Raw genomic sequence first — 12,121 nt, 5'->3', positions numbered from 1 at the left:
GATAGTGCTCAGGCCCTGAGTCCAAGGCCCAGGACTGGCAAAAAAAAAAAAGAAGAAGAAGAAGAAATGCAACATCTTCATATCATTGATAAGAAAGATGGGGGAAGACACAAACACAGAAATACTGTTATAAAATACATTCATATTAACCTGTTATTATTCTCTCTACTCTTATTACCTAAAGGTATCTATCATGCTAATAGGAGTCCTAATTCATTTTTCCTCTCCTTTGAGCCAAAGACTAAATAAAGTTGTCATTTAGAGGCTAAACCAAAACAGACAGTTAAAATAACTAGAACCTCTACCTTCATGAAGTCAATTTTTTATTCCTCAATTTGCTATTCTTTGCTTAAAGTAAGTAGAGACATCTAACAAGTCATCTAATGCCAAAAACATCAATCTATGACCCACAAAAGAGTTTGCAAACAACTTTATACATACAAGTCACCACAGGATTTATAATTTCTCAGCAAAACCCTTATGGTTCATATCAATCTGAATCCATCAAATCAGAGAAAGAATTGTTTTCAAAACAAAATTGTCCAGAAAAGTTTCTTAACAAGCTTTTTAGATTCCTTAAACAAAATACAAAGGCATAATGCCCAATTTCAAAACTCAAAGGCAATAAATATTAAACAAGACACTTGCCAAGATTTGGGCTCTCCAAAGTGGAGATAATTAATGCTGTAGAGGTCCATGTCCTCAGTGTGCCATGCAAATGTGGTTTTCCACATGCCAAAATAGAGGTAGGGAGTATTCACACCCTCAATAGAAATACCACACTCTTCTTCCACTACATCCAAGACAGTATTTAGACGAGCTATGTTCCATTCATCCACACCCTGAAATAAAAGAAGAGAGAAAAAGAAATGAATCACGTGTTAATAAACTAAAAAAATAACATTTATTCACCAAACCACCATTGGCCAATTTTATCTTTTTATTTTTTTTTTTTCTGCCAGTCTTGGGAACTGAACTCAGGGCCTGAGCACTGTCCCTGCCTTCTTTTTGTTCAAGGCCAGCACTATATCACTTGAGCCCCAGCACCACTTCCAGCTTTTTCTGTTATGTAGTACTGAGGAATCAAAGGGCTTCATGCATGTTAGGCAAGCAGTCTACCACTAAACCACATTCCCAGCACCCATATGCCAATTACTACACAATATATTGCACTTCACTGGAAAAAAAAAATGAAACAGTGATGCAAGAGCTACATATAGAAATCCACTGTAACTAATCCAAAATTACTATACCATAATGTGTTTCTTCTATGTAACTACTGGCATAAAAGTATATGAAATAGGTTCTAGATTCCAAATAAAAGTTATGGCTTCACCTCCCACATGCTGCTAGTAATTAAAAAATAAAAATCACTAATTCAAGGCAGGTGACCTGGTATGTGATTTCCATCTGTGGCACATCTTCTTGTTTGAGGTTTTGTGTTTTCATGTTTGGTTCATTTTTGCACATTAGTTGAGGGCATCTTCAACAAACACTATCTTAAGAAACCAGTAGCAGACGACACTGTCACCCCTCTCTCCTCCATATCCATTTTCAGCTATAGCATGTGACAGCTCATTCCTACAAATTCCACTCTAATTATTTTAGGCATATTTAGTACAGTTCTTAACCACTGACTGTAGTGATCCTTCAACTAAGTAACCTTCCATGTTGATAGCAATCTTTAAGTACACAATTCCTATCAAACATTACTCATGTAAACACGTAGTTGCAAGAATAGAGTAGCTTTTCGAAATCCATATGGCTAGTAACAGGAAAAGAAAGGTTAAAATTATTGATATAAGATTTTAAGTGATGGGAAGAGATTCCTATTTTATAAGAACTTACCAATTAATTAGCTGACTGCAGTTCACAAATGCTTACTGAGAAACTACATGTTTCCTATATATATTTCTCATAGTCAAATTCTAAATTTCCATCTAATCACAAGGATATTGCAATGACTTAAAATCCATATCAACCTCCATATGATATTATTACAGAGGAGGCATTAAATTCTTCTATGTGTACTGAAAAGGCTGTGTCCGATAACTATGCTAGTGGCCTCACACAGCACCACTACATTTTCTTTATACATGGTATGTATATAGGGTTGCTCTTTTTTCATTTTTGTCTTTAAACAGCCCCCTAATCTATATGGAGCTCTTCCTACAACTTTGGATTTAGGAAAACTATTGATGTAAGTCTTAAATTCTCCCTAAGTAGTCATCTTATCTACAACTTAAACCTTATACTGGGAGAAACTGGTCAAAGTAGGTATCTTTTTAGAGAAAATCCAAGGTTCCAATTTAAGTGACCTCATAAAAGTTTAATAGAATTCTGTAAAATACCTTATCTCACTTTGTTTATAGTGATATAATCTCTGAATTCTAGACCAATCACTCTAATAATAGAGTCCTATTTAAAAGTCATTACAGAAGCAATGAATCCTAAGTAATAAATGAGCATCATTCTTAAACTGAATGAGCTTGCAGTTTTAGGCAGCAACTATTCCAATGAAACTTTTGGGTGTTTTGTTTGTTTTTAAGGGCTTTTTTGTTTGGGGTTTGTTGTTGTTTTGCCAGTCCTAGGGCTTAAACACTGGGCCAGGGCACTATCACTGTGCTCCTTTTTGCTCAAGGCTAGTTAATGCTCCACCACTAGCACTATAACACCACATCGGGCTTTTTCATTGATTAAGTCTCACTGCTTTTCTGCCCAGGCTGGCTTGAATCTTGATCCTCAGATCTTTCTTCATGAAGCAACCAAGGGTTCTTTCTATCACCCTCCTAGAGCACTGAAATACTAAGTAAGCTAATTAACACAAAACTGGAAAATAAAACAAATTCTGAAAACTGGGGCAATCAATATTTGACTATTCTTTAGAACATCTTACTGAATAGCTCCCAAAACAATAGTCCAACATATGAGAGATTCAGTACTAAAGCTTTGCCTGATGGGTAAGTAACATGTCTATAGCAGTTTCTTCTGGTCAAGCCAGGGTTATTATAATGCTTAAACTTAATTTATTTTCCCAAAAAATAAAAGATATACTTCCCATTAAACAGCTGTGCAAGTATCTTTTAATCCAGTGTGAACAGAGTGCAAAGCCAAGCACTTGTAGTACATGCCTATAATCTTAACTAATCTCAGGAGGCTGAGATCTGAGAAGTTCAAAGCCAGTCTGAGCAGGAAAGTCCAATTAACCTCCAATTAACCACAAAACTGCAGGAGCTGTGGCTCAAGTGGTAAAGTGCTTACCTTGAACAAAAAAAACTAAGAAAGAATGCCAGGCCCTAAGTTCAAACCCTAGTACCAACACACACACACACACACACACACACACACACACACACACACACACAATTAATTCCCTAATTCATCAATTAGAATTTTTACATGACCCTAGTAGCTCACACTTGTAATCTTAGCTATTCAGAAGAAAGAGATCTGATGATCAAGGTTTGAAGCCAGCACAAGCAAAAAAGTCCACCAGAGGCTTATTTCCAATTAAGCACCACAGAGCTCCAACTGTAGTTCAAGTTGTAAGAGTGCTAGCAAAAAAAAAAACAACAACAAATCTCAGGTACAGCGTCCAGGTCCTACCTGAGTTCAAGCCCCAGGATAGGTACCCAAAAAAGGAAAAGAAAAAAAAATCTTAAAAGTGAGTTCAGTCTTTAAGTCTCATTTCCTGTCTAGGGAACAGGAAACCTCTTCTCTTTCTTTCTTTTCTCTCTCTCCTCTTCTTTCCTCTCTCCTGTTCTTGTTCTCCTCTCTCCTCACTTCTCCTCTCTCTGCTTTCTCTCTCTCTACCTATCCCTCCCACAATACTGCTATAGTAAACTCTCAATGAAAAAAAAGGGAGTAACTGAATTTTGAGAAAAACTATGTAACATCTCCATTATATCCAATAGCAACCAGAAAAGTAGCACTGTTTCCAACTTCTGTGAGTGATCCATTTATTTTATTAATGCTAGAATCTCAAAATCAGATAACCCTCACCTAAGAAAGTATTATACATTTGAAATAAAGTATTTGATCGCTGTAGGACTCTTTGTGTGAAAATTAAAATAAAGCCCGCCCCCCGCCCCCCACCCTTGGCCCCCACCCCAATCCTGAGCTTGAACTCAGGCCTGTGCACTGTCCCTGAACTTTTTCAGCTTGAGGCTAACACTCTACCACTTCAACCACAGCTCTGCTCTGACCTTTTGGGTTTTTTTTGTTGTTGTTGTTGTTGTTGTTTTGCCAGTCCTGGGGCTTGGACTCAGGGCCTGAGCACTGTCCCTGGCTTCTTTTTGCTCAAGGCTAGCACTCTGCCACTTGAGCCACAGCGCCACTTCTGGCCGTTTTCTGTATATGTGGTGCTGGGGAATCGAACCCAGGGCCTCATGTATACGAGGCAAGCACTCTTGCCACTAGGCCATATCCCCAGCTCCAGCTCTTACCTTTTGGTGATTAATTGAAGCTAAGAGTCCCACCAACTTTCCTTCCCAGGCAGGCTTTGAAATGAAATCCTCAGATCTCAGGATTAAAGGCATGTGCCACAGAGGTCTACCTGGCTCCATTTTTATAACTCAGCAGTTTGTATGTCACATTACCACATTACTTTTAACTATGTTCATTCAAGCAAAACTACTCATTTTTAATTACTTTTTAAAGACAAAATTACTTTTTTTTATTTGCCTCTTATCCTTTGCCTCTTATTCCTTTCTATGACCCTTATCACATTTCTTTATTTATCTGTCCTGGCATCTCACATATCAGAATTTTACCAACTAGAAGACAGTGGCATATTTTCTTGCGAACAGCGGAAGCATTTTCTCAAGCAGTAACTTCCAAACAAACACAAATCCTGGCTCTGACAGGCTTTGACAGATGGTAAAAGTATAAATTGTTGGGCTGTAGGCTGGACTTCTACTTAAAATGAAATTGAGGAAGAGAAATCTCCACAATTCTCTTGATCTGAATCAGCTGCCCTGCTTTGATTTAACATTGCCATGGGCAGCAGCTAACCTTTATCCAGTACATACAATGTAGAAAGTGTTTTAAGTCATCTCATTTTATTCTACGAGGTAGACACTACTCAACTCTTATCAATGCCATTTTATAGATAATTCAACTGTATGTAGCAAAGACAGGTAACTGGCCCAACACCTTATGGCTCATAGTCACAAAGGCCATTGGCAACAGCGAGAATGAAAATCTTTAGCCTGTTTGTTTCTAAAGCCATGTAACCAAACAACAAACCAGGGGGCAACTCTGAACTACATTAAGTTTTACATAATTGGATAAACTTCCTGTTGCCTCCCAATGCCAGGAAGGAAAGCCAATAACTTGGAGTTTTGTTTTATCATTTTCAATTTGTACAAAAGATCATCTGTCAAGATTTAGAAATTCTAGCTAAGGACACGGGATTCATGGGGTCACCATAGACATGTACTCTTTCTTCTTCTTCTTTTTTTTTTTTTTTTTGCTGCTCCTGGGGCTTAAACCCTGGACCTGAGCTCTGTCCCTGAGCTTCTTTTGTTCACAGTTAGCACTCTATTACTAGAGCCACAGCTCCACTTCTGGCTTTTTCTGAGTAGTTTATTGGATATAATAAGGGTCTCATGGACTTTCTGTCCAGGCTGGCTTCAAACTTCGATCCTTAGACATCAGCCTCCTGAGCAGCTAGGATTACAGGCATGAGCCACTGGTGCCGGCTTACTTGCTTTTTTAATAACAGAAATAATAGGGGCTGGGAATATGTCCTAGTGGCAAGAGTGCTTGCCTCGTATACATGAAGCCCTGGGTTCAATTCCTCAGCACCACATATATACGAAAAGGCCAGAAGTGGTGCTGTGGCTCAAGTGGTAGAATGCTAGCCTTGAGCAAAAAGAAGCCAGGGACAGTGCTCAGGTCCTGAGTTCAAGCCCCAGGACTTGCAAAAAAAAAAAAAGATTAATAATAGAAATAATAAACAGAATTTTTAGCTTTATTTCACACATTGGTACACAGTCCTTACCAGAGATGCTACAGAGCCCCTCAACAATTGGAAAACTGTTCTCTTCTAAAGAGAGTTGATTACCTTAACATTTAATAAAATGATAAAATTCCATGATAAGGCCCTAGAAAGTTATTTTTACATATAGAAAATTAAAAAAACAATAATCATTACTCATATAGTCATTTTCTCCCAGTTTTTTAAAATCATTGTTTCTTAACAAACTATATAACTGGTAAGTGGGGATGGGAGGAAAAATTGAGAGACAGCGAGGAAAGAGATGACACTGCCCAAAAAGAAATGTACCCTTTAAATGACTTATATAACTATAACCCCTCTGTATATCACCATTATAATAATACAAAAAACTATCTTAATCATTGCTTCTTATACTAACTTTCTATGATACAGTCCGGATAACTATTCATATCAATTGCCACCTTTCTTATCAAGACTATTCAATTGAAAAAGCAATGTAACTAGAACAAAACCGAATTTCCAGCTTACACTAACACTGAAGCTAATCATGGTACATGCTTTCACATAAGAAAACAATGCACAGGACTTCTAGAAGACAGTTTGAAGGAGCCTGTATGCCCTGTGCCCTCCCCTCTTCCACTAGACCCACATACCTCCACCAGGAGGGCATGGGGCCAAGTGTTTCATCATAAATAAACATAGTAGAAGAAATTGGCAGGCAAAAGAACAGTATAGAAATAAGAAAAGTGTGGACTCATGTCATTTGCAGGAAAATAAATAGAACTAAAGAACAACAAAAAAGATACTATATGCAAGTACCTTATTTGTGGACGGGTACTTGTGTATTTATACCTGTATATAAAATTATGTATTTAGATAAACATAGAAGATGAGTATAAGTAACTAAAGGCCTGTTTAGGAATAGGGGAAGAAGAAAAGGAAAGAGAAAAAGACGGGATGAGTGATTTTTCAATATGTGCAACTATATATGAAAACAGCACAAAGAAACCCAATGGGTTTCTACTGTATATGTTCTTGGTATACTGTGTATTGTATATATGTCTACCTGCCTAGGGAAAGAAAAACAGGGTGTAAGATATCACAAGAAATGTACACACTGCCCTACTATGTAACTGTACCCCTTGTGCACAACACCTTGTCAAAAATTTTTGTTTAATTAATAAATAAATTTTAAAAAAGAAAAAATAATAACACAAAAGCATCCTTCCTGACTTGGAAAAAAAAATCATACTAAGTGAAATGAGCCAGACCCAAAGAAACATAGACTCTACGGTCTAGGAAATAATTTGTACACATCTAGGATAATCCTACAAAAGATCACAATAGTTCAATAGCTATTAAAAAAAAAAAGAAAGAAACCCAATGGGAGCTGTTGATCAACATGGGACTGGGGGTCAGGAAAAGAGAAACAGGCTTGTTGGTGAGGTAAGTACTAACACAAGGGAGGGTTTGGGATAACAAAGAGGGTGAATAAGGATGAACATGGTCAGAGTAGATGGCTCACATGTATGAAAATAGAACAATGAAACTTGTTGAAATTGTTGTAAGATGGAGGTAAAGATAGAAGGGGTGAAGTTAATTGGAATACATGGTATATGTGAATGGGAATGTCACAGTAAATCTCCCTTGTATAGCTAATATGAACTTGCATGTATTAGTAAAAAATACTAATATAAGAAAATACTAATATATACTAATAAAAGCATATACTAATATGTACTATGTATTAAGTATATATTATATAGCATAGTAGATATATGTTACTATTTATGGGATAGTACAGTATAGGATATATAACATATATATAGTATAGTATATATTTCATAGTATAGCAGATTACAGAATATGATAACTATAAAAGTATATACTAGTATATTCTAATAAAGCATATACTAATAAAAGAAAAGAAAACCCATGGGGGCCTGAGTCTACAGTGATACAGTGAAACCAACACTAGAAGCTACTTGCCTCAAATCTTTACATAAAAGGAAAATGCCCTATTACTTTCAGCCAGTGATTCTGAGGCAACTTACTGGCAGCAAAATAATGTTTGACTGATGTATTTCCTCCTTAGTAAACAAATCCACGGGCCCACACTTGCCCATTTGCTAGTTGATTAAAATAGGCAAGTAACATATCAGAGTCTGCTTTCATACAAAAGGAAAAGTGGAGGCCACTTAGCTTTTGAATATTGCCAAAGTGTGGGTTTTACTAGAGCCTTTTCTGAACCACGAAGCCTAGAAAAATGAAAAATCCCTATGTAGACAGAAAACACACACACACACACACACACACACACACACACACTCACTACCCAGAGCCACCATGGGCTCTTCCCACTTTTGCTTCTGTTTCTCCCAATTGTTTTATTTTCTACACTTTGCTCCATTTTCCTACTGCAGCTCTTTCTCACTTACAGCAATTTTTTTTTTTTTTTTTTTTTTTTTTTGGCCAGTCCTGGGCCTTGGACTCAGGGCCTGAGCACTGTCCCTGGCTTCTTCCCGCTCAAGGCTAGCACTCTGCCACTTGAGCCACAGCGCCGCTTCTGGCCGTTTTCTGTATATGTGGTGCTGGGGAATCGAACCTAGGGCCTCGTGTATCCGAGGCAGGCACTCTTGCCACTAGGCTATATCCCCAGCCCTCACTTACAGCAATTTTTGACTTAACACTTAGCAAAGAGCTGGCACTGTTGAATGTCTTTTCATTCTTCACCAAAAAAAGAAAATGATCTGATGGTCTCATTTCTATTCATGCTATAAAATGAGTAAATATGCACAGGCTCAATAATATTACTTCAGTGAAAAAAGAAAACTAACAATTCTTTTCCTGATTTAAGTTATATTTTTGTCTTGTATAATACTTGAAAAGTAAGTTTTTAAAGTATCAAATTTATAAATCTGAAACTGTAGAAAACCATTTTAATCGTTGTAGTAATATAGTTCTCTCTTTAAAGGGGGGGGAGTAAAATTGGAATCAGATGCCTGTAATTCATGAGTTTAACTATGCATCAGTGACCCCACCCCATTGACATGATGTGGGATTTTGTGCATAACGATCGGTCATCATTACTCAACTATGGCCAAGTTAGAGAATTCATACTCAAAAACACTTTTACATTTGCAACCTTAAAAAAATCATAATAGTTAGATATCAGTGGCTCACACCAATTTCTGCTATAAAAGCCTAATATTGAGAGGATTCCAGTTCAAGACCAGCTCATGCCTAAGAGTTCACAAAACCCCTTCTCAATGAAGAGCTGGGCATGGCAGCATGCTCCTATTATTATCCTAGCTATTATGGAAAACTTAACATACACACATCAGCCCCAGGCACCAGGCCCAAGCACCTACCCAGGTGCATGCCTAGTCAGGAAGCAAAACCCTCACTCAAAATAACCAGTAAAGTAGAAATCTAGAAGTAATGTATGAATTTATAGAGGCACATAATCTGCCAAAGCTGAATCAAGAAGATATAAACCAAGGAGATACAGAACCATAACAACCAATGAAACTGAATAAGTCAAGAGTCTCCCAACAACTCCAGGTCCTGATAGATTCACAGTTGAATTCTATAAGGCCTTTAAAGAACACCAATACTCCTCAAGTTTTTCCATGAAATAGAAATGGAATGATCACCAAATTCACTCTACAAATTCAGCATTACACTCATCCCAAAACCAGGTAGGGACCCAATGAAAAAAGACAAGTACAGAACAATCTTTGATGAACATAAATGCAAAGCTCCTTAATAAAATACCTGCTAACAAAATTCAAGAACTAATCAAAACAATCATTCGCTACAGTCAAGTCAATTTCATTCCAGATGCAAAGGTGGTTCAATACACATAAATCAATAAACATAATGTATCACATTAGCAGAGTCAAGGACAAGAATCACATGACCATCTAAAAAGATGCTTAAAAAAAAAAGCCCATGACAAAAATCCAACATTCATTTATGATAAAAGGTCTGGAAGAGCCAAAACAGAAAGAAGATACCTCTCAACATAATAAAGGCTATCTATGGCAAACCTACAGATAAGACATACTAAATGGTGGCAAACTAAACAAGAAAGAGGTGTCAGGTCTCTCTATTCTTTTTCAAAATACTGGAATTCCTAGCCAGAGCAATTAAGCAAGAGAAAGATATAGAATAGACTCAAGTAGGAAAGACTATCCCTATTTGCAGATGACATGATTTTATATCTGAAAGATCCTAAAGCTCCCACCCCCAAGCTCCTAGAGCTAATCAATAACTTAAGCAATGTAGTAGGATACAAAATTAACCCACAAAAATCAGTAGCTTTTCTGTATACCAACAAGGAGTGGAGAGGTAAAACAATTCCATTTTCAATGGCTTCAAAAAAGAATAAAAAATAAAACCTAAAAATATACCTAACTAAGGAAGTAAAGACACTCTACAGTGGGCTGGGAATGTAGCTTGGTGGTACAGTGCTTGCATACTAGCATGCATGAAGCCTTGGGTTCAACTTCCCAGTACCAAATACACGGAAAAAGCCGGAAGTGGTGCTGTGGCTCAGTGGTAGAGTGCTAGCCTTGAGCAAAAGAAGCTCAGAGACAGTGCTCAGGCCCTGAGTTCAAGCCCCAGGAGTAAGAAAAAGAAAAAAAGAAACTCTACAGCAAAAACTTTAAAACTGTGGAGAAAGAAACTAAAGAAGACACCAGAAAATGGAAAAGACCTTCCATGTTCAAGGATCAGCAGATTAACATAGTGAAAATGGCCATACTGCCAAAGGAGATCTACAAAATCAATATAAATCCCATCAAAATCTCAATGTCATTTATTCATGTGGAACCACAAAAAGCTCCAAAAAGACAAAGCAAATATGAGCACAAAAGGCAATGCTGGTGGTATCACAATTCCAGACCTCAAACTTTGCTAGAAAGCTATAGTAACAAAAAACAGCTAAGTACCGGCACAAAATCAGGCCTGAAGACCAATGGAACAGATTGGAAGACCCAGAAATAAACCTATATACTTAAAGCCACCTGACATTTGGCAAGAAAGCCAAAAATATATGTTGGAAAAAAGACAGCCTCTTCGACAAATGGAGTTGAGAAAACAACATCCACATACAGAAGATTGAAACTGACTTGTCTGTCAGCTTACACTAGTATCAACTCAGAATGGATCAAAGACCTCAACATCAGGCCTAATACCTTGAAACAACTACAGGAGAAACATTAGAACTTGTTAGGCATAGGCAAGAACTGAGTAGAGTTCCAAGGGCTCAGCAAATTGGGAGCAAATGGAATTATATCAAACTAAAGTTTCTAAGCACAGCTAATGACATAGTTATTAAACTAAAAAGGCAGCCTATAGAATGAGAGAAGACCCTTAGCAGCTATATATCCAAAAAGGGCCTAATATGAAGAATACACAGGGAACTCAAGAAAGTAAATCCCACAAAAAGTAATAACCCAATCAATAAATGGGAAAAGGAGCTAAATAGAGACTTCTCAGAAGAAAAAGAATGGCCAACCATGAGAAAATGCTCAACATCCTTAGCCATAAAAGAAATGCAAATCAAAACAATATTGAGTGGAATTGTAACCCCTTTGCACAACTACCTAGCAATAAAAAAAAAAATGAGGGGCTGGGAATATGGCCTAGTGGCAAGAGTGCTTGCCTCCTACACCTGAAGCTCTCGGTTCGATTCCCCAGCATCAAATATATGGAAAACGGCCAGAAGTGGCGCTGTAGCTCAGGTGGCAGAGTGCTAGCCTTGAGCGGGAAGAAGCCAGGGACAGTGCTCAGGCCCTGAGTCCAAGGCCCAGGACTGGCTCAAAAAAAAAAAAGAAACTGTCTCTGTAAGACTGATCATCAAGAATACAAAAGACAACAACTGCTGCAGGGATGCAAGGGAAAGAAGGAACTGTATTATATTGTTAGGAGGGTAGAACTAAACATAGAACTATCTTATCAAAAAAACTAGAGAACTATTTTTTTTTTTTTTTTTTTTTTTGCCAGTCCTAGGGCTTGGGACTCAGGGCCTGAACATTGTGCTTGGCTTCTTTTGGCTCGACCTCTTGAGCCACAGCACAGCTTTTTCTGTTTATGTGGGGCTGAGGAATCGAACCCAGGGCTTCTCCATGCATGCAAGGCAAGCACTCTATT

General features: G+C 37.6%; 1 protein-coding gene across 3 annotated transcripts in view; it reads right to left on the bottom strand.

Moving 5' to 3' along the window:
• The window catches only part of Kdm4c (lysine demethylase 4C), a 314,587-nt gene that overhangs the window by 249,589 nt on the left and 52,877 nt on the right, over nt 1-12,121 (bottom strand). For all 3 annotated transcript variants that reach the window (XM_048347291.1, XM_048347179.1, XM_048347255.1), the window contains one exon: nt 649-842. In XM_048347291.1, coding sequence (XP_048203248.1) covers nt 649-842 — 194 coding nt within the window. The remainder of the gene's footprint in view (nt 1-648; nt 843-12,121) is intronic.

Source organism: Perognathus longimembris, chromosome 1 (assembly GCF_023159225.1).
Source record: "Perognathus longimembris pacificus isolate PPM17 chromosome 1, ASM2315922v1, whole genome shotgun sequence".
Classification (NCBI taxonomy): Eukaryota; Metazoa; Chordata; class Mammalia; order Rodentia; family Heteromyidae; genus Perognathus; species Perognathus longimembris.
Note: the sequence above shows the minus strand (reverse complement) of the source record. Positions and strands in the feature narration are given on the sequence as shown.